The sequence below is a fragment of the Pseudophryne corroboree genome, chromosome 4 (genome assembly GCF_028390025.1).
Source record: "Pseudophryne corroboree isolate aPseCor3 chromosome 4, aPseCor3.hap2, whole genome shotgun sequence".
NCBI lineage: Eukaryota > Metazoa > Chordata > Amphibia > Anura > Myobatrachidae > Pseudophryne > Pseudophryne corroboree.
In genome coordinates, this window is record NC_086447.1 from 79,153,064 (window position 1) to 79,177,481 (window position 24,418).

The 24,418-nt window shown below is 41.7% G+C and overlaps 1 protein-coding gene across 2 annotated transcripts in view; it reads right to left on the reverse strand.

Annotated features, from left to right (window-relative positions):
* LOC134908932 (cytochrome P450 2C5-like) overlaps window positions 1-24,418 on the reverse strand; it is a 140,420-nt gene that overhangs the window by 40,476 nt on the left and 75,526 nt on the right. For both annotated transcript variants that reach the window (XM_063915185.1, XM_063915186.1), the window contains exon 5: window positions 17,594-17,754. In XM_063915185.1, the coding sequence (XP_063771255.1) occupies window positions 17,594-17,754 (161 nt within the window). The remainder of the gene's footprint in view (window positions 1-17,593; window positions 17,755-24,418) is intronic.

Genomic DNA, 24,418 nt, shown 5'->3' on the forward strand with positions numbered 1-24,418 from the left:
ACTTTGCACTTCTTCTAAGTGTTGGTACACCAAAGTGTTGATGCACCAAAAGGCTTTCCCAACCTCCCAACCTTGGGAAACAAATTGTACCATGTTTGGTTCTTTAGTCCCTTGTTGTTCCCAACCCTCCTCTAGCATACCCTAAATGCCCCAGGGTTGTCTCCCATATAGTAGCTCAAAAGGGCTAAACCCCATTAACCACTTGCCTGGCGTGGTTGCATCAGATGCAACAATACCAGCAAGGGCTTCATCTGACCTGGTTGTACAAGATGCGACCAGTCAGATAGTCTCTGACTCTGCAGGGATCAGTGAATCCGAAACTAAAGTATATTCACTACTGGGGGTAAATTTACTAAGATAGGAATTCCATTTAAGATGGTATGTTGCCCATAGCAACCAATCATATAATACCAAGGGTATAGAGTGTTGAATTCCACCTCGTTACCAATACCACCTCTTGCTTCAGGTGATGGCAGGATAGGTTCAGGAGTGTTTGCTGACGCTCAAGTCTCAAGAATTCCGAAAGTGGGCAGCAATTTTTCATGCCACCGACAGCATTTCCTGCACGGTCCTGTAATTTTTCAAAAAATTCTCCAAATTAATTGTATATGCAAAACATGGGACGTGCTGGAATTTGCCCAGATGTAATGTACGCACAATATTGGTGGCATTGTCCGATATCACAAATCTCCAGGAGAGTCTAAGTGGGGTAAACCATTGTGTGATGATGTACCTCAGTTTCCGTAAGAGGTTGTCAGCAGTGTGCCTCTTACAGAATCCAGTGATACTTGATGCAAAAGAAAAAGAGGGGTGTTCCGCACTAGTAAAAAATAGCAGACAAAACCTTATTACAAGGTAAAATGTCCGTAACCGACCTTGGAAATATATCACTAATGTGCAGATGAAACCGTTGGTGGTGCTCCCAGAGTCAATGGGATTACATTGAAAAAATCAAGAAGGGAAAAGAAATACTCTATGCTGGGGCACTCTTATTGATAAAATGAGACAGTAAAATGTAACCTTTATTATGGATCATTTATAATATAGTGTGACAGACAAAATAAGGTATTCCAAACACAAATATAAATACCAAGGTAATTTCAAATGAATAAACAGTAAATACCGCAAAAGATGAAAATGTATTATATAATCGCAGGAGTAGCGAAACATATGTCCACTATCAACAGGTGGATAGCTGGAGTCTCCTGTGATGATACCCCGTGAGTTAATCTAAGCACCATTGGATTGAAAGGTTTGTTGCCTAGTATGGTGTTGAACCACCTTCTGTATCAATGTCTGACGGTAGTGTCACCATAGGCATTTTAATGCAGCGGATTAGACAGGAGTGTATAATCTGCTGAGTTAACGAAAAATTAATTAATGATAACCAACAGATAGTGGATTGAAACATAAAGAAGTGATTTTACAGACACAACAGATTTGTGAAAAGATGTGGACATTCATATATGAACTGAAGCATATAATAATAAATCTGTTCTTTCTATTGAAAGAGGAGAAAAAGAAGATTAGAGGAATGTTCCTGCTGATTTTCAACCAAGTTTACTGCACCTGGTGTTCCTTGGCAGTCTCCCAAACAAGTACTGACCAGGCCTTCCAGAGCTTTGCTCCCAAGATCTGACGAGATTAGGCGTCTCCTGTGGAGTATGGCCATAAATGGTTGGATGAGTGAGTACTTGTTCCTGATAAACAGAAATGTGCTTCTGCTGTCCAGAATGGGGGCTTCCACAAACATTAATCAACACCACCATGGTGAGAGGAACTGGATGAGAGAGCACATCGGTTCAGAGGTGCAAGAGTGCAAGGAAAGAAAAAATGATAGCAATAAATGCCAATAAGGCATGAATTGGGTATAGGAGAAAAGAAAGGAAGAAGACAATAACTTATAAATATATGTACAGTGACCAGGTATGGCTAATTGAAATCAATCAAATACAATTAATTATGAAGAGGTTAGTTTTTAAGCTGAGTCAGGTTAGTAAATTGGTCCTAAAAGTAGATTCTCTATTTAATTATAGACATAATTTAGCACCATCAATATTGAAAAATAATCTCTTCAAACAGAAGGGAAAGACAAATATAGCAAAATAACCCTTTTAGTGTCAGCTGTTTCAATTTGTATTAAATGATGATCAAACTACGTAAAGTGTATAAATTTGTCCTGAAAACAAATCAGCTGTGCAATCACAGTATAGGTATAGCTTAAAACACATTAGAAGGCAATCTCTTGAACCAAGAGAAAGGAACATATGTGTCAAAATAAACACATTATGAGCCTAATTTGCAGCATAAGCATAAAAAGACAGTCTCTTGGAAAAGAGTAACAAGTATGTAAGAGTAATCTCTTAAAAAGTTTAAAGTGAATGGTGCACAAAAAGATTATCAAAGTGAGCAGTTAGTACTGGTATAATTTTGCCCAAGTGGGCGCTTACATGACCGGGATATCACCAAAGAGATATGGGCTGCGTGCTGCCCTATATCTCCACTGACCAAACGGACCATTTCACCTTTTACAGGCTTGTTCACTGGTTAAATTTTACTGTCTCATTTTCTCAATAAGAGTGCCCCAGCATAGAGTATTTCTTTTCCCTTCTAGAATCCAGGGATACACAGCTTAGCCTGCCTAGGAATGAGCTGGCATTTGCGAGATGCTGCTACTGGTGCCACTGCTGTTGTTGCTGCAGGAGGCAATACATCTACCCAGTGGGCTGTCACAGTCATGTAGTCCTTAGTTTGCCCTGCTCCACTTGTCCACATGTCCATGGTTAAGTGGGCAGTGGGTACAACAGCATTTTTCAGGACACTGAGGACACTTTTCTTAATGTTCCTGTACAGTCCGGGAATCGCTTTCCTAGTGATTTGAAATCTAGATGGGATTTGGTACCAGGAACACACTACCTCCATCAATTGTCTAAATCCCACTGCACCAATGGCGGATACCGGATGCACATCTAACACCAACATAGCTGTCAAGGCCTCAGTTATCTGCTTTGCAACAGGATGACTGCTGTCATATTTCATCTTCCTCACAAAGGACTATTGGACAGTCAATTGCTTACTGGAAGTAGTACAAGTGGTCTTCCGACTTCCCCTCTGGGATGACGATCGACTCCCAGCAGCAACAACAGCAGCAGTAGTAGCAATAGTAGGCGTACCATCCAATGATCCTCCGGAGGAATCCCGGTTAGGAGAGAACTCGTCAGTCATGCCAGTGACATGGCCTGCAGGAATACTGACGTTTCTGACTGAGGAGAAAATTGACATTGAGGGAGTTGGTGGTGTGACTTGCAGGAGCTTGGGTACAAGAGGAAGAAGGGATTTAGGTGTCAGTGGACTGCTTCCGCTCTTACCCAAAGTTTCTGAACTTGACAATGACTTCTGATGAATGCGCTGTAGGTGACGTATAAGAGAGGATGTTCCGAGTTGGTTAATGTCCTTACCCATACTTATTACGGATTGACAAAGGCAACACACGGCTTCACACCTGTTGTCTGGATTTGTGGAGAAATAATTCCACACCGAAGAGTTGACTTTTTGGGAATTTTGCCCAGGCATGACAATGGGCTAATTCATCCCACGGACAACAACTGTCTCCCCCGGTGCCTGATTTAAACAAACCACATCACCATCAGAATCCTCCTCGTCAAATTCCTCCTCAGCACCAGCAACACCCATATCCTCATCCTGGTGTACTTCTACAGTGACATCTTCAATTTAAATATCAGAGATTGGACTGTAGGTGCTCCTTACTGCACTTGCAGAGAGCGTGCAAATGGTGGAAGGAGCCACCTCTTCCCGTCCAGTGTTGGGAAGGTCAGGCCTAGACATCGCAACCGTGGACACACTTGGACTCTCCTTGAGGATTTGTGATATCTCTGTACACACAGTTGTTTTTTCCTGTGCTTTAACAAGCTTATTTTTTTATATTTTTCGAGAGGGAGGAGGGCTTCCATCCTCATGAGAAGCTGAGCCACCAGTCATGAACATAGGCCAAGGCCTTAGCCTTTCCTTGCCACTTCGTGTCGTGAATGGCATATTGCCAATTTTATGTTTCTCATCAGATAATTTCTTTTTTTTCTGATTATTAAATTTTTCTTCTTGGATTTTACACGCCCTCTATGACATTGGGCATCGGCCGTAGCAGATGACGTTGATGGAATTGCATCATCAATGTCATGACTGGTGGTAGCAGCAGCTTTAGCACTAGCACTAGGAACTGGAAGTGATATCTGATCTTCCACTATTTTTGCTTCAAATTGTTGTCCTCCATTTCACAGGACAGCACCCCTTTATTATTACAGCACACAGAACAGTGTCCCTTTTGTTTTCACAGTGCCCCTGTATTCTTACAGCATACAAGAACAATGTCCTTTTAATTTTAACTGCACCCAAACTTTTATGGCAGACAGGGCCAGTGTAATGTTAACAAGACATCGGCACCCCTATATTTCGCAGCATACAGGAGCAGTGTGCTTTTAATTTGTAAGAGAACTGCACCCAAATTTTTGTAGCAGACAGGGCCAGTGTAATGTTATTAAGACATCAGCACCCCTATATTTCACAGCATACAGGAACATTGTGCTTTTAATTTTAACTGCACTTAAACTTTTATAGCAGACAGGGCCAGTGTAATGATCAGGAATGATACCAAAGGACTGGCGTATAGCCGAGGTAGTCCCAATATTTAAAAAGGATATAAAAACGCTCTCCGGGAACTATAGACCGGTTAGCTTGACATCTATAGTGGGGAAAATACTAGAAGGTATATTAAGGGATAGCATTCTAGAGTACTTGGATACCTCCAAGGTTATTACTAAGAATCAACATGGATTTGTGAAGGACAGGTCATGTCAAACTAACTTAATAAGCTTCTACGAGAAAGTGAGCGATAATTTTGATCAGGGTCAAGCAGTGGATGTGATCTTTTTAGACTTCGCTAAGGCTTTTGACAAAGTTCCACACAGGAGACTAATTCTCAAACTAAGAGAGCTTGGGGTGGGAAATACTATGTGTACTTGGGCGAGTAATTGGCTGTTTAATAGGGAACAGCGAGTGGGGATTAATGGGATGTACTCTGAATGGGTTTCAGTACTCTGAATGGGTTTCAGTACTCTGAATGGGTTTCAAAACTCAGTGGAATACCGCAGGGCTCAGTACTCGGGACATTGCTGTTTAATATATTCATCAATGACCTAGGAGAGGGACTGGAAAGCACAGTGTCAATTTTCGCAGATGATACTAAACTATGTAGAATTATTAATTCAGACAAGGGTGTTAAGTCTCTACAGAATGATTTATCTAGACTGGAGGCCTGGGCAGACAAATGGAGAATGAGGTTCAATATAGACAAATGTAAAGTTATGCACCTTGGGACTAAGAACAATGAGGCAGCCTATAAATTAAATGGGGAAAATGTAGGAATAACGGTAGTTGAAAGGATCTGGGGGTGCTCATCGATAATAAACTTGGTAGCAGTATGCAATATCAAAATGCAGCAGCAAAGGCTAATAAGGTGTTATCATGATAAAACGGGGTATGGAGACAAGGGATGAGAGTGTAATCCTGCATCTGTATAAATCATTGGTGCGACCACACCTGGAATATTGTGTACAGTTTTGGGCACCATACTATAAAAAAGATATCTTGGAACTCGAAAGGGTTCAGATGCGAGCCACTAAACTGGTTAAGGGGTTAGAGGCACTGGACTATGAGGAAAGACTTAAAAGGCTTGATATGTTCACACTGGAAAAGAGGCGACTGAGAGGGGACATCATTAATATTTATAAATACATTAAGGGACAATACAAGGATCTATCAAACGATTTGTTTACCAAAAAAAAACCACTACATAGGACACGAGGACACCCCCTGAGGTTAGAAGAGAAGAAATTCCATACCCAACGGAGAAAAGGATTCTTCACAGTAAGAGCAGTAAGGATTTGGAATTCTCTGCCAGAGAAGGTAGTAATGGTTGACTCAATCAATAAGTTTGAAAATAGATTAGATAAATTCCTAACGGAAATTTTTTTCCAGGGATACAGCATTTAATTAATATATATATATATATATATATATATGATTTAAATGTAATGTACAGTAGGTTGAACTCGATGGACATTTGTCTTTTTTCAACCTCAACAACTATGTGACTATGTTATGTTAGTAAGACATCAGCACCCCTATATTTCACAGCATACAGGAACAGTGTGCTTTTAATTTTTAACTGTACCCAAACTTTTATAGCAGACAGGGCCAGTGTAATTTTATTAAGACATCAGCACCCCTATATTTCACAGCATACAGGAACAGTGTGCTTTTATTTTTTAACTACACCCAAACTTTTATAGCAGACAGGGCCAGCGTAATGTTAATAAGACATCAGCAACCCTATATTTCACATCATACAGGAACAGTGTGCTTTTTATTTTTAACTGCACCCAAACTTTTATAGCAGACAGGGCCAGTGTAATGTTATTAATACATCAGCACCCCTATATTTCAAAGCATACAGGAACAGTGTGCTTTCAATTTTTAACTGCACCCAAACTTTTATAGCAGACAGGGCCAGCGTAATGTTATTAAGACATCAGCATCCCTATATTTCACATCATACAGGAACAGTGTGCTTTTAATTTTTAACTGCACCCAAACTTTTATAGCAGACAGGGCCAGTGTAATGTTATTAAGACATCAGCACCCCTATATTTCACAGCATACAGGAACAGTGTGCTTTTAATTTTTAACTGCACCCAAACTTTTATAGCAGACAGGGCCAGTGTAATGTTATTAAGACATCATCACCCCTATATTTCAAAGCATACAGGAACAGTGTGCTTTTATTTTTTAACTACACCCAAACTTTTATAGCAGACAGGGCCAGCGTAATGTTATTAAGACATCAGCACCCCTATATTTCACATCATACAGGAACAGTGTGCTTTTAATTTTTAACTGCACCCAAACTTTTATAGCAGACAGGGCTAGTGTAATGTTATTAAGACATCAGCACCCCTACATTTCACAGCATACAGGAACAGTGTGCTTTTAATTTTTAACTGCACCCAAACTTTTATAGCAGACAGGGCCAGTGTAATGTTATTAAGACATCAGTAGCCCTATATTTCAAAGCATACAGGAACAGTGTGCTTTTAATTTTTAACTACACCCAAACTTTTCTAGCAGACAGGGCCAGTGTAATGTTATTTAGACATCAACACCCCTATATTTCACAGCATACAGGAACAGTGTGCTTTTAATTTTTAATTGCACCCAAACTTTTATAGCAGACAGGACCAGTGTTATGTTATTAAGACATCAGCACAGCTATATTTCACAGCATACAGGAACAGTGTGCTTTTAACTTTATAACTGCACCCAAGCTTTTATAGAAGACAGGGCCAGTGTAATGTTATTAAGACATCAGCAGCCCTATATTTCAAAGCATACAGGAACAGTGTGATTTAATTTTTAACTACACCCAAACTTTTCTAGCAGACAGGGCCAGGGTAATGTTATTAAGACATCAGCACCCCTATATTTCACAACATACAGGAACAGTGTGCTTTTAATTTTTAACTGCACCCAAAATTTTATAGCAGACAGGGCCAGTGTAATGTTATTAAGACATCAGCACCCCTATATTTCGCAGCATACAGGAACAGTGTGCTTTTGATTTTTAACTGCACCCAAACTTTTATAGCAGACAGGGCCAGTGTAATGTTAAGACATCAGCACCCCTATATTTCAAAACATACAGGAACAGTGTGCTTTTAATTTTTAACTGCACCCAAATGTTTATTTCAGACAGGGCCAGTGTACTGTTATTAAGACATCAGCACCCCTATATTTCACAGCATACAGGAACAGTGTGCTTTTGATTTTTAACTGCAACCAAACTTTTATAGCAGACAGGGCCAGTGTAATGTTATTAAGACATCAGCACCCCTATATTTCACAGTGCCTTTGCTCCCTGTACAACACAGTGACAGCCAAGACAGCAACACATATGTACAGCTTCCGCACCCGGCAGTAACACCAGCAACAGCCAGGACAGCAGGCACAGCCAGGACAGCACCCCTAACAACACACAGATACACCACAGTGACTGCAGCAGCACCCCAACAGAGCACACACTAACCCCACGCCACCACCCACAGAGAGACAGAGGTCTGTCTCCCTCACTCTCCAAATCCGGAGTGAAAATGGCGGCAATGTTCGGCTGTTTTAATGGGATCCAAAGCCTGCGAGAATCCGACAGGAGGATGATGACGTTTACCTCGTTCTGGTTGACGAGTCCGGCGGGAAGTCCCGAGCCGGACTCAGATCCAGGCTCGCGAAGTGAAGTCCGGTAGGGTTCGTTTCTCAGAGAACCGAACCCGCTCATCCCTAATATATATACATATTAGAGATGTGCACCGGAAATTTTTCGGGTTTTGTGTTTTGGATTTGGATCCGCGGCCGTGTTTTGGATTCGGACGCGTTTTGCCAAAACCTCCCTGAAAATTTTTTGTTGGATTCGGGTGTTTTTTTTCAAAAACCCCTCAAATACAGCTTAAATCATAAAATTTGGGGGTCATTTTATTCCTATAGTATTAGTAACCTCAAAATCCATAATTTCCACTAATTTTCAGTCTATTCTGAACACCTCACACCTCACAATATTATTTTTAGTCCTAAAATTTGCACCAAGGTGGCTGGATGACTAAGCTAAGTGACCCAAGTGGGAGGCACAAACACCTGGCCCATCTAGGAGTGGCATTGCAGTGTCAGACAGGATGGCAGTTTTAAAAACTAGGCCCAAAAGAACACATAATGCAAAGAAAAAAAAGGGTGCAATGAGGTAGCTGGATGACTAAGCTAAGCGACACAAGTGGGCGGCATAAACACCTGGCCCATCTAGGAGTGGCACTGCAGTGTCAGACAGGATGGCACTTAAAAAATTGGCCCCAAACATCACATGATGCAAAGATAAATACATAAAAAAAGATGTGCAAGGTGGAATTGTCCTTGGGCCCTCCCACCCACCCTTATGTTGTATAAACAGGACATGCACATTTTAACAAACCCATAATTTCAGCGACAGGGTTTGCCCCCACCAAAAAAAGAAGCAATCAATCTCTCCTTGCTCAAACTGGCTCTACAGAGGCAAGATGTCGACCTCATCATCATCCTCCGATTCCTCACCCCTTTAACTGTGTAAATCCCCCTCCTCACAGAGTATTAATTCGTCCCCACTGGAATCCACCATCTCAGGTCCCTGTGTACTTCTGGAGGCAATTGCTGGTGAATGTCTCTATGGAGGATTGATTATAATTAATTTTGATGAACATCATCTTCTCCACATTTTCTGGAAGTAACCTCGTACGCCGATCGCTGACAAGGTGACCGGCTGCACTAAACACTCTTTCGGAGTACACACTGGAGGGGGGGAAACTTAAGTAAAATAAAGCCAGTTTGTTCAAGGGCCTCCAAATTGCCTCTTTTTCCTGCCAGTATAAGTACGGACTGTCTGACGTGCCTACTTGGATGCTGTCACTCATATAATCCTACACCATTCTTTCAATGGTGACAGAAACATATGCAGGGATAGTAGACGACATGTCAGTAATCGTTGGCAGGTCCTTCAGTCCGGACCAGATGTCAGTTTTCGCTCCTGACTGCCCTGCATCACCTCCAGCGGGTGGTTTTGGAAATCTGATCCTTTTCCTGGCAGCTCCAGTGGCAGGAGAATGTGAAGGAGGAGCTGTTGGTGGGTCACGTTCCACTTGACTTGACAAGTGTCTCACCAGCAGGTCTTTGAACATGTGCAGACTTGTGTCTGCCGGAAAGAGAGATACAACGTAGGCTTTAAACCTAGGATCGAGCACGGTTGCCAAAATGTAGTGCTCTGATTTCAACAGATTGACCACCCGTGAATCCTGGTTAAGCGAATGAAGGGCTCCATCCACAAGTCCCACATGCCTAGCAGAATCGCTCCGTTTTAGCTCCTCCTTCAATCTCCCCAGCTGCTTCTGCAAAAGCCTGATGAGGGGAATGACCTGACGTAGGCTGGCAGTGTCTGAACTGACTTCACGTGTGGCAAGTTCAAAGGGTTGCAGAACCTTGCACAACATTGAAATCATTCTCCACTGCGCTTGAGTCAGGTGCATTCCCCCTCCTTTGCCTACATTGTAGGCAGATGTATAGGCTTGAATGGCCTTTTGCTGCTACTCCATCCTCTGAAGTATATAGAGGGTTGAATTCCACCTCGTTACCACCCCTTGCTTCAGATGATGGCGGGGCAGGTTCAGGAGTGTTTGCTGTGCTCCAGTCTTCGGCACGCGGTGGCTGAATGCCGAAAGTGGCCCGCAATTCTACGGGACTCCGACAGCATCTCTTGCATGCCCCTGTCGTTTTTTAAATAATTCTGCACCACCAAATTCAATGTATGTGCAAAACATGGGACGTGCTGGAATTTGCCCACATGTAATGCACGCACAATATTGCTGGCGTTGTCCGATGTCACAAATCCCCAGGAGAGTCCAATTGGGGTAAGCCATTCTGCGATGATGTTCCTCAGTTTCCATAAGAGGTTGTCAGCTGTGTGCCTCTTATGAAAAGCGGTGATACAAAGCGTAGCCTGCCTAGGAACGAGTTGGCATCTGCGAGATGCTGCTACTGGTGCCGCCGCTGCTGTTCTTGCTGCGGGGGGCAATACATCTACCTAGTGGGCTGTCACAGTCATATAGTCCTGAGTCTGCCCTGCTCCACTTGTCCACATGTCCGTGGTTAGGTGGACATTGGGTACAACTGCATTTTTTAGGACACTGGTGAGTTTTTTCTGACGTCTGTGTACATTCTAGGTATTGCCTGCCTAGAGAAGTGGAACCTAGATGGTATTTGGTACCGGGGACACACTACCTCAAGAAATTCTCTAAGTCCCTTTGAACTAACGCCGGATACCGGATGCACGTCTAACACCAACACATCTGCCAAGGCCTGAGTTATTCGCTTTGCAACAGGATGATTGCTGTGATATTCCATCTTCCTTGCAAAGGACTGTTGGACAGTCAATTGCTTACTGGAAGTAGTACAAGTGGTCTTCCGACTTCCCCTCTGGGGTGATGATCGACTCCCATCAGCAACAACAGCAGCGGCAGCAGCAGTAGACGTTACACTCAAGGATCCATCGGAGGAATCCCAGTCAGGAGAGGACTCGTCAGACTTGCCGCCAGTGACATGGCCTGCAGGACTATTGGCTTTCCTGTCTAAGGAGGAAATTGACACTGAGGGAGTTGGTGGTGTGGTTTGCAGGAGATTGGGTACAAGAGGAAGGGATTTAGTTGTCAGTGGACTGCTTCCGCTGTCACCAGGCCCGGATTGGCCATAGAAGTACCCGGGAGTACCTGTGTGCGGGGCCGCCTTTCATATGTTGGCCAGCCTCCCTTGGCTACCTGTTATGCACAAAAGCCGTGATTGGGTGACGTGCCAAGGGGGGCGGGGCAACAGATGACAGTCAGCCCCGCACACCAATCCGATCTACTAGTACAGTTGCTATAATGAAGAGGCCCCGCCCACAAGGAAGGACGTATACGCTACCCAACGCCAGGCACGTCACGCACCTTGGACAAGAGAGCATTAAGCAGGAGAGGTCAGGTCACTCAGTTCCGCAGCCTGCACTGTGTTCCCCAGGCTGCAGCTGCTGTGTGCTTTCATATAGCTTGCGGCCGGGGGGCATTGCAATGTGTGCTCCTGGCCGCTCTGAACTCTGACACCCATTCACTGTGTCCTCAAAAGCGCTGGTTCAGGGCTGCAGCAGTTTGGTCAGTGTCACAGCGCAGCCAGCCTTCTCCATATGCAGATGCAGATCAGGATTGTTGGGGCCCCTCCCCTGGGACAAGCCAGCAATGAGCTGAGCTCCTATACTGGCTGGCCCCTCCTCTCCTGTCTCCCAACCTGCTGCCTACGGACTCACTTTTCCCTGGCCAGCATGCATCCTGCTCCCTGCTTTCTACACCTACCAGGTAAACAAATGCTTGGGGGGTGTTGGTTATGTCCAGAAATGTAACAGTGTGGCATACATTTGGGTGTGTGTATACTAAGTGTGTCTGTATGTGAGTGTGTGGGAAAAATACATGTGCAAGTGAGCATACAACTATGTGTGTGTGGGGTGCTAATTTTTTATTAAATGTGTGTGTATGTGATCTATTATATGTGTGTGAGTTTAAAAATTTGCCTTGGGGTGTCCGGCACTCAAATACGGGATGCAATGGCCACGATGCCCTCCACTGAGAATGAGGGGTGTAGGTTGGATCCGGTTGCGGCAGGTCCTGGCTTTGATGGTAGCAGCTGCAGTAGGTACGGGTGGTATGCGGGTGGAGTTGATGGTAGCAGTAGGATTCGGTCTGGGGGTCGAGAGGGGGTCCTGTCGTCTGGTCCGGTGGTCAGGGGGTCTTGTTTATTAACAGTTTTTTATGTAGCGCAGCAAAGTCTTTAGCGCTTTATAATTGATAAAACAAAGCAGTCATAGAGGTAGGAAGGCCCTGCTCGTAAGCTTACAATCAGTAATCTATATAATAGGGGCTCACGTAAGTTGAATGTATTTGTGTTATCTGTAAAATATTAATTTCTGTACTGCACAAGGACCTAAAAAAAGACTTGTGTCCATAGGCAAATTTGTTCTCATCTTGCACTTATACTGTAGCTACTTATGCTTAGAGAGGCAGAATAGGGGTGGGTAGATGCCAATATGTTTTCGGTGAATACAGTAACGGTGTGTTCATGAAAATGCAACAAAACAGGGCTGAAATAAGAAGCATATTTGTCTCTTGCTCAATCTATATTTCAAAATATGATGATGTCTTAGCGTCAGGTCCGGTGGGGGTGTCAGCGGCGGTAGGTTGGGGGGAAGTTTTAGTGGCGATGATATTCCTTGTTTTTAATAGAGCACAGGTTTCAAACTCAGTCCTCAGGACTTCAAACGGTGCATGTTTTTCAGGTCTCCTCACAGAATCACAAGTGAAATAGTTAGCTCCACCTTATGAAATGTGGTAGTGAATACACCTGTGCACCTGCTAGGTGACCTCGATAACGTGAGCTGTTTGGGGTCCTGAGGACTAAGCTTGAGAACCACTGTAATAGAGTAAATCATGTAGCTGTAATTGCTTTAAAATGTATTTACTAATGAGTGTGCAAAAAATTAAATGTCACCCCAGTTTTAATTTATTTAGTACTTCTGCTACAATACAATACTTTCTAAAAATTTTAATATGTTAGGTCCAGCTAATATGACATGCTCTGCCTTTTACTGGTGCAACTCCGCCTACATTATGTTTTGAAGTAGAAATCCCGCCTACTTTGATATTGGTTCCGCCTACAGTTGATTTGGTGCCGCCCACATGAGGCCACTTCTATAAATTTTTCCAGGGCCACTTTTATTTCCCAATCCGCCCCTGGCTGTCACCCAAAGTTTTTGAACTTGTCAATTACTTCTGATGAATGCGCTCCAGGTGACGTATAAGGGAGGATGTTCCTAGGTGGTTAACGTCCTTACCCCTACTTATTACTGCTTGACAAAGGCAACATAAGGCTTCACACCAGTTGTCTGCATTTCTGTTGAAATAATTCCACACCGAAGAGGTGATTCTTTTGGTATTTTGACCAGGCATGTCAATGGCCTTATTCATCCCATGGACAACAGGTGTCTCCCCGGGTGCCTGACTTAAACAAACCAACTCACCTTCAGAATCCTCCTTGTCAATTTCCTCCTCAGCGCCAGCAACACCTATATCCTCATCCTGGTGTACTTCAACAGTGACATCTTCAATTTGACTATCAGGAACTGGACTGCGGGTGCTCCTTCCAGCACTTGCAGGGGACATACAAATGGTGGAAGGAGCCACCTCTTCCCGTCCAGTGTTGGGAAGGTCAGGCATCGTAACCGACACAATTGGAGACTCCTTGGGGATTTGTGATTTAGAAAAACGCACAGTTCTTCGCTGTACTTTTGCCAGCTTAACTCTTTTCATTTTTCTAGCAGGAGTATGAGTGCTTCCATCCTCATGTGAAGCTGAACCACTAGCCATGAACGCAGGCCAGGGCCTCAGCCATTCCTTGCCACTCCGTGTCATAAATGGCACATTGGAAAGTTTACGCTTCTCCTAAGACGCTTTTAATTTAACTTTTTTGGTCATCATTTTACTGAACTTTTGCTTTTTGGATTTTACACGCTCTCTACTATGACATTGGGCATCGGCCTTGGCAGACGACGTTGATGGCATTTCATCGTCTCTGCCATGACTAGTGCCAGCAGCTTCAGCACTAGGTGGAAGTGGATCTTGATCTTTCCCTATTTTACCCTCCACATTTTTGTTCTCCATTTATTAATGTGTGGAATTATATGCCAGTAATATTATTATATCAATAGCAATGGCCTACTGTACTGTCCTACTATATACAGCTCACAACAATGCAGCACAGATATGGATACTTGAAGTGACACGGAGCTGCAAGATACAGCAATGGACTACTGTACTGTACAACTATATACTGTTGGTCACCAAAATGCTGCACTGTACTACTATATATACTGCTCACAACAATGCAGCAAATATATGGATGGATACTTGCAGTGACACGGAGCTGCAAGATACAGCAATGGACTACTGTACTGTACAACTATATACTGTTGGTCACCAAAATGCTGCACTGTACTACTATATATACTGCTCACAACAATGCAGCAAAGATATGGATGGATACTTGCAGTGACACGGGGCTGCAAGATACAGCAATGGACTACTGTACTGTACAGCTATATACTGTTGGTCACCAAAATGCTGCACTGTACTACTATATATACTGCTCACAACAATGCAGTAAAGATATGGAAGGATACTTGCAGTGACACGGGGCTGCAAGATACAGCAATGGACTACTGTACTGTACAACTATACACTGTTGGTCACCAAAATGCTGCACTGTACTACTATATATACTGCTCACAACAATGCAGCACAGATATGGATGGATACTTGCAGTGACACGGAGCTGCAAGATACAGCAATGGACTACTGTACTGTACAACTATATACTGTTGGTCACCAAAATGCTGCACTGTACTACTACATATAATATACTGTATAATGGTAACACAACAATGCAGCAGATATTGAGCACTGATGATCAGGATACTATCTAGAACTGAGTCTGAAACGGAGCTGCAAGATACAGAAATGGCCTACTGTACTGTACTATAATTATATACTGGTGGTCCCCACAATGCAGCACACTGAGTACAGATATGGAGCTTTTCAGACAAAGAACGTAGATATTTGCAGCACACTGAGCACAGATATTTGCAGCACACTGAGCACAGATATTTTCAGGACACTGAGCACAGATATGTAGCTTTTCAGGGAGAGAACGTAGCCACGTCCTCTCCGTTCAATCTCCAATGCACGAGTGAAAATGGCGGCGACGCGCAGCTCTTTATATGGAATACGAATCTCACGAGAATCCGACTGCGGGATGATGACGTTCGGCCTTGTTCGGGTTAACCGAGCAAGGCAGGAAGATCCAAGGCTGCCTCGGACCCGTGTAAAATAGGTGAAGTTCGGGGGGTTCGGATCTCAACGAACCGAACCCGCTCATCTCTAATACATATATATATATATATATATATATGCATATATTTATTGTAAAAAGGTTTGACCCCATTGTAAGCTTCTGAAACCATTCTATAAGGTTCACTTTGCAAAAAACAGCTCCACTCTGGTTGCTTTTTCAGGCGACTTCTTTATTCTTCACAAAACACATTTCCTTTCCCAAACATGGCTTCCCTGAACACTAGGTAATACACAGCAACCCCTCTCTGTCATTTGGCTGCTTGTCAGCATCGGATGTACTGCCCACGGATTCCCACAAACCTTTATACCTTCACACAGCAATTAGTCTCACCCAGATAATGCAGCTGTATGAACAAACTTTTTCTGTAGTGAGGAGCAGAACTCTTAACCCAGTCTGCGCCTTGTCCCAGAGTGTAAGACCTGTTCTGAGTATTAGAACATGGCAAAGTACCCTCTTTGCGACACGCCCTTCCCCTTGTCTTTGCCATACTTTGTGAAGCAGACATTTTTGTTTTCAGAAAAGACTTCCCTTTTCCCAAATCCCCCTCTCTTAGCTTTGCCAACTTTAGCAACACTCTTTTCTCATCACCTTCCACTGCGGTCTAATGAGGTGGGGCTTGAGGATGGAAGGGTCTGTGCAACCTGTGACAGAACCATCTTGGTGAAATCCTTTGCTGAATAAGCTCTTCCTACACCCATGGTTTGAACTGGTTGACCTGACAACTATTTCTGTTTGCCGTCTACCCAACTGCCGTACTAGACAACTTACTGGTCCTGCTACATATATAACCTCATAAAGACCTTTCCTATGTGCACACAATTTGGCTTCTTGGGGGGGTACCCGGACAAGCACCTTATCACCCAAATTATGGGTTAGTGTGGTGGCTCGGGTATCGCACCCTTGTGCATCCTTTGAGAGCTGTCTCCCTAATGGACCTTTGAATATATGAAGAGGTTCCTAGGAACATCAGTAATCAGGTTTAGGAACAGTCCATTGTCAGACTGTGCAGGCTTGGTAGTACCTCTTGACTACCTTGCGAATGCCTGGGCAATGAAACCTCTGGAGCACCTATATAAGTTTTTCTCTCTCAAATGCCCACTTCTGGGGTGTATATGGGTCACTGCCAACACCAATGGAATGTGTACCTCTGGCATCAGGAGCTGTTTAATTTGCAAACTGGAGCCAATTCAGCCTGTCTTGTACCGCTGCTACCCTAAATAGCAGGCCCCTTTCCATTATAAAGTATGGTTCTCTCTTAGCTGGTCACTCTACCTTCCCTACTCCCATTACTCTTACAACATATCTGTAAGCACTCCCCAATGCACAGTCCCCTAACTGATGTTGAGCAAGTCCTGCAGCATTACAGTTCTAAACACAGGAAACCAATCTTCTTCACCAGCTGTCAAGGTCTCTGTTTCCTTCCAGCCTTTTCTGACCATGCCTTCTTTCTCCAGAAAGTGACAATGGCCTGACTGCAGCCATAGCCTTGCACCCAGGCTCCTGATATTGCTGCTACCCGACTCCTCCCACCGGTTCTGGGGTGTGAGTGACAGGATCATGTAGGGTCTGATGTCCAACCATTGATTCAGTTGCCAGCATGTCTGGGCCAGTCAAGCATGGCTTCCCTGAACACTAGCTAATACACAGCAGTGCCTCTCTGTCATCCGGCTGCTTGTCTGCATCGGAAGCACCACCCACTGGTTACCACAAACCTTTATACCTTGACACAGCAATCAGTCACATCCAGGCAGTGCAGATGTATGAATTACCTTTTCTATAGAGAGCAGCAGAATTCTTAACCCTATCTACCCCATGTCCTAGGGAATGAGACCTGTTCTGAGTATCAGAATGTGGCAAAGTACCCTCTTTGCCACTACAGATTGTGTATTTTTGCTCTGCTTATTTAATGATCACTGAGATTTTCTGTTAGGTTTTCATTATATCTAAATATTAAATTTTTATTGCTTACCTGGGCCATCGGGCTACCAGCTAATTTGGTATTTTCATTGATTATATTCATAAGCTTCAAGAGTGTTGGATCTTCATAATCAAACCGATGGTTCAGTATTATGGAAACAATTATATTGGCAACAGCAGCGGTTATAATCTTGGTATTTTCAAATGGTTTGCCTGTAATTACAGAGAAAAGGACATGTATGTAGCATAAATTACAGTTTTTAAACAGCTAAAAGGGTTATTCTGTTTTTACATAATACTCTAATAATTAAGCTTAGATTTGTCCCAGAAATGTATTTTTAGTTTTATTGTAGTGACCCCAAAAACAATAACTAGAGGCGCATGGAACTTGGGGAAAACGTAGTCACCATTAACCATATAGTAGCTACAGTATTATTATTATTATTATTATTATTATTATTACACTGGGGAACAAAAAAAAAGTGTTATTTTTGTTGCCAAGGATTTAAGATCGGTTTGCGAGTACTCACGGGTCCTATTTTCGCATTAGATCTTCTCTTTAGATGAATTGACTCCAGTTTTCAAATTAATGAAAAATAATAAAATTCAATTATTTTCTCCATTTGAATGACCTTACTAGTCGAGGCCATTTTGCTTTTTAATAACTACCCTCTTTCAACAATAACAAGAATTAGTTTTACTGTATTTGTGATAATGTAGCTGATAGTCACGTTTGAGACACATAACACATTCATATAATAATAATAATAATAATAATAATAATAATAATATCTCCTCACTAACGCTGGTAGGAGGTGTGGCAGTGCACTGCTGAGGACATCCTCAGACCACAGCCACGCCTCCTCCCAGCATACAGAGAGGAGACACATAGGGGTCATTCCAAGTTGATCGCTAGCTGAAAATGTTCGCTGCACAGCGATGAGGCAAAAAAAATGGCATTTCTGCGCATGCTTATGCGGCGCAATGCACATGCGTATGCGGTGCAATGCGCACGCGTGACGTGCTTTCACAACGGCCGATGTGTTTTTACACAAGGTCTAGCGCAGCTTTTCAGTCGCACTGCTGGCCGCAGAGCGATTGACAGGAAGAGGGCATTTCTGGGTGTCAACTGAAAAAATGCAGGCGTGCCAGGAAAAATGCAGGCATGGCTGGGCGAACGCAGGGCGTGTTCATGACGTCAAAACAGGAACTGAACAGTCTGAAGTGATCGCAAGCTAGGAGTAGGTTTGGAGCTACTCTGAAACTGCACAATTTTTTTTTGTAGTCTCTCTGCGATCTTTACGTTTGCACTTCTGCTAAGCTAAGCTACACTCCCAGAGGGCGGCGGCTTAGCGTTTGCACGGCTGATAAAAACAGCTAGCGAGCGAACAACTCGGAATGACCCCCATTACACATTCATATCTCCTCACTAAAGCTGGGAGGAGGCGTGGCAGTGCACTGCTGAGCCTGCTGGGATATCATCAGACCACAGCCACGCCTCCTCCCAGCATGCAGAGAGGAGCAATGGAGAGGACCGAGTGACGCAGTTAGCACAGCTCCTGTTCATTTGTTCGGCCCTCACTCTGTCCCACCACAACCGTTTTCCTGCCGGTTGGGCTTGTTTTGTTCAGTATGTTCTCGGCTTTTGTTGGGAGTTAGCGCTATATGTGTGAAACAAAAGTTTTTGCCGTAAAAATGAGTTCTTCTCCGAGATGGTGTACTGACAACCCTGATGTTTTTTTGTTTTATTTGTGGCAAATATAGTGTTGCAAAAGAAAGAAAGGATATAACTTATTGCTTTATGGAATCATATTTATGAATATTAATATTTAATATATCATATATGGTATTTAATATATGGATATATTTCAATTAATATGCATTTATCATATATATCTGCAAATATATTATGTCAGGCTTACAAACTAATTGGCTGATACATATATGCAGTCCTTATACATATGACTTATGAAGTTATTAAGTTAAGATTCCTTAAAGAGAGTTCAAGCTTGAATATTACCGCTCTTTTTATATGATTCTTTATTTACAGGCAGATCAAATCGTACAGAATAAGATATACACAGTAGTGATATATATACTAATTATAATTATATATGCTTCCTTCGTTACATAACATAAAACAACATGACATAAGTTTCACAAACAGTTTCAATTGCTAACATAAAATGTATACTTGCAAGTTAAAGATTGCCATCCCAAGAATCATTCCTTCTGCATGTTCTCCATGACTTCTCCTCCTGACTGACTTCCTTCCTTCTCCTTCTTCTTCTCCCTCTCCCTCTTCCTTCTAACTCCTAACTACAAGTCTGGTCCTTTTATCTCATATTTTACCAATTCAAACTATCATATTCTCATAGTTTCCAATGGAATAGGTAATTATAGGTTTGTCAGATTCCAAGGTGTAATAAAACAAACATTGAACTGGGCTGTCGTGTCCTGTTCACGGAGGCATGGTGTCATAAAAGTGTGGTGTCCACACTGCCTTAAGCAAGTATAGTATTGTAAAATCTGGAATGTCTTTTCATCCAAAGTTCTGTTGTATTGACAAGTTTTCCTGGGGTCGGTTACACAATGTTTTATCAATGGATGTGATCTCTTTTCATAGTAGTTAATTTATACTCCCTAGCTTTTAACCTTCACTGGACAATAGACAAACCAGTAGATTCTGATCTACTGTAAGCACACCTGTGAATTCCAATGACCAACAGAGCTCTGTCACATACCTATTATCATTTATGGCCTAATACCTTTTCTCTACAATGACTCATGATATTACTGTAACCTCTCTGGCCTTATTTATGACTAGAGCAGAATAAACCTGTTCCCTACATTATTTTTTACCATCTTGCTGTAAAACACAAATATACAGTATATCTATATAAACACATACACAAACCTAATCTCTTAAATCAGCTAAACATTACCTCATACATTCAAACTTATTTCATATCTATTCCTTACTATATATATCCAGTATACTGTCCACTATGGTAACATCGCCTATTTATAATGAATTATATTTTGATTCAGACAATATCCATTGCCCTAATATTATACTAAGTGCAGACAATTACCTATAAGGCAACAGTCGCCCCCTTGTGGCCATGAGAAATTCTTTTGATTGGCCACACATTAAACTAGCGTAATTGCTTCCAAATACATTTCAAAATATTCCTTCAAACATAACTTTCGTTGTAACCATAATATATACCATAAGTGTAATAATAATAACCATTATGATTTTAAAAATCTCTAAAAATTCTTAGCTTACCTAACCTTATTCTACTTTTAACTAAAGCAGACAAAACTGAGGTTTTTATTCAGTATTCATGAGGAAAACTAATTTCTACAGACATTTGGAATACCATAGCCCAATTGTAGACCTTTTTTCTGTATCTGGATCAGTACGTTTGGACATTTTTGCTGTTCTTGTATGTAGCAATTTACTGGGATAAGACTGTCATCTGCGTGGTTTGCTTGCAATTGGAGATGCCTTGCGTTTGCATTATGGCCTTGCGTTTGCAACATTTGCACCATTACTAGAAGTAGAATTCTTCGTAGCAGCTGCTCCTTTGCTTGCCATTTCGCTGTTTGAGGCAGAGGGCTGTGTACGTCGAGTGCTGTGTCTTGAACATTCAGTACTTGTGACGACCCTCAGTAATAGTAATAGTCTTTATACAGTCTTTAGCAGTTCTGTTTCCTTTGCGTTTATCCAATGCCGCAGTTGTGACCAGTGTCCATATTGCTTTTGCACAAACAGGTTGTGATTTTGAATAGAACAGGCATATATGAAACAGTCTTTTTTTTTTTTTTTCTTTCTTTCTTTCTTTCCTTGCTTGTTAATAGTAGGTCTTAATTGTCTTCGGGCAATAGTACCACAAATGGCTGTGAGTAGTACACCTACTCTGTTCTGTATTTCCTCACTGAATAAATTACCATGCAGTCTTAAATCTCCTTATTCTACCTTGTACCTATTTATACATCTCAATCTTACATAAACTTATACCAGTTTAACCCATATAAAGGCGTTTTCTATCCTACCTATATTTTGACTAATAATTATTTAAAATGCTTTTGATGTGTATATAGTAACATCCTATCAATACAATAAATGAATATAATTTTGCTTCAAACAGATATTAAATATCATTTAGGAATGGCTTTAAATATATCTAATTCCATCCAATATTATTTTATATGCAGCCATGTGCATATACAGTGACCCTGTTATGCTACAAATAATTATCTTAGACTTGTGACAGTCTTTATTAAGAGAATTATTCATCCCACTTAATAATCTCGGCCCAATTTGTTATAACGTGGTATACCATCCTGTATTAGATATTTAATTACTTTTGAAGCTTTTACGAAGGAAGCATAGGTAGTATCTATTGTGTAATATATAAAAAAAAGCATAAAATATTTACAAGGTATATATGCAATGATATAAAATATATCTCAGACAAATGTTTACATATATGTGATTAAGGTATATGAAGGGATGAGACAGTTCTGTATAATCACAGTGATGAGATGTGCTGTACACTGTTGTGGGAGTGTACATGTAGTTTGAAAGACAAGTAATGATTACTTGTGATGAAAGGGTTAATGAAAACCTTCCCCTTTCTTGTGAAACTGGAAAACTCCTTGAGGATTTGTCCATATATCAGTCTTTAGGGATGCTATGTAGATTTTGCTGGATAGCAGCGATGAAAGGGTTAATGAAGACCTTTTCCCTTGTAAATTGGAGTCTTTTTGGAGTCTTGCACCATTCTGTATACAGGTTGCCAGGATTACTATGAATCAAACAAAAATACATACAATGACTATCACAGATATTTATACAGTGATTTAACATAGCTTGCTATGCATTCTGTCCTATCTGCTGCATGTTATCAGGTACAGAATTTACAAATGTGTCTTTTAACGATTGAATAACAAACAAACAATTGTTTCTGGCCTGTGCCAATCTTTCCTGTCACATTGTGTGTCAATGACAGCACAATTGTCGCTGCAGATATGATGCAGGTTTAATTTGGAAACTGTGGCTGTTTGAACATCAAAGCAAACAATGGCTTCATTGGATCTAACAAGTAAAGGAATGATACTACCGTATTCACTTGTGACCATACTCCCTTGTGATGCAGCCTGGTCCCAGACTGTCTTTAACCATAGCGTTTGCTGCTTGGTGTGGCTCCTTAGTTTGGAAGAATCTTGGAGCTTCTGAAAAAACCTACTTTTGTGGGGAGAGAAACTTGTTAAACTTTGCCAAATATGTATTGCAGGTCCCAGGGCTTTCTGTCTTTCCACACCTGTAATAAAATGGTTATGGCACCAGGGCATAAAAACATTTTCATCCTGGTGATCCTTTTTGTCATTGTTAATTGGTGTGTGGTTTGCAGAATGACACTCTGCATGTGGTCTCTCTGAGAGCATGCAAACATTTGCACCATCACTAGAAGTCTCTGAGTGCTCTGTGGGGGTTACATAAGTTTGGGAACTTTGTTTGTAAACATGCATTCCTGAATTAATTTCATGGATTTTCCCTTTAAACATGTTTCCAGGTGAATACATTTCAAGGTTTGCAACTCTGGTTGCCATGGGAGTTTTCACCATGGGGAACTTCCCCACCCCTGTGTGCACTGTACTGCTGCTATCAGTGTTTAAATCTGCTGACAATTCACCTTTGCCTAAGGGCATAACAAATTCTTCATTTACATTGGGAACTCTGAGAGTGTATTCAGCAGAATACTCATAATCTGAGTTACAATGATCTTCCCCCTTACTAGACACAGTATAGGGGACATCTCCTATTGCTGCTACCTCCTTTACATTAATGTGCTGTCTGATGATAGACACATCCGGCACATTGCTACTTTCTTCCTTTACCACAGAGGCTGTTCTGCTGGTGGTCTGTGTGACCATAGCAGACTCCATGCGCTGCACATTGATGCAGTCCTGCAACATGTAACTTTCCTTAATTTTAGGATCTTGACTGATTAAGTCATTTCTGACTCCTGTAGACTCTGTGTACAGAGTTTCACATACCTCAACACTATTCCTGTTTGGTGTTTCTATCTCAGCTTGCTTGCTGGATGTTATCTCTTCATCAGAGATCTTGACAATTTGATTACAAACTGTCAGGCTTTTCGCTTCTGCCCCAAACTTTTTCTGTTTATTTTTCTGTTTAAGGGACTTAAATAACGAATGCATTTTTGCATTAATGGTCAGGCACGCCTTACGAAGACGTGAACCTGATTCTTCTTTACATTTCTGTTTGGCTTCTAGAGCCGCAGTTCTGCGCATTTTTCTAAATGCTACAGAAAACTTTTGCATTTTTAACATTTCAATGCTAAATTTATATATTCTTTGTTTTTAGTACTGAAGGTATCCTCTCCTTAAGATTGACCGGTGTCTTAAGGTTAAACTCTAATACCTGGTACATTTATACATTTATTTGGAAATACCCTTTTCCACTGTGCACATTTTCTATTCTAGGCCTTTAAATTCTTTATTCTCATTTGTAACCTATTCCACTGTGATCTTGTATTTTGCCAGCAGGCTTATAGCCTTTGGTGCTGCTTCCTAATAGATATTATGTTAGTTAAAATAACGTATATTGCACTAACACATTTATCCTAGGTTATACAGAATACAAAATTGACATTACACAATGGTAATAAATTTTCATAGATACATCCCCACCGTGATTCTGCAGATTTGGTAGCCAGCTTATAGCATCTGCTACTCCTCATAAATATTATAGATCAGATAATCAGATTCAGTAATAACAAGTCCAATTCGTGGTCGCCAATATTGCTTTTTGGAATCATATTTATGAATATTAATATTTAAT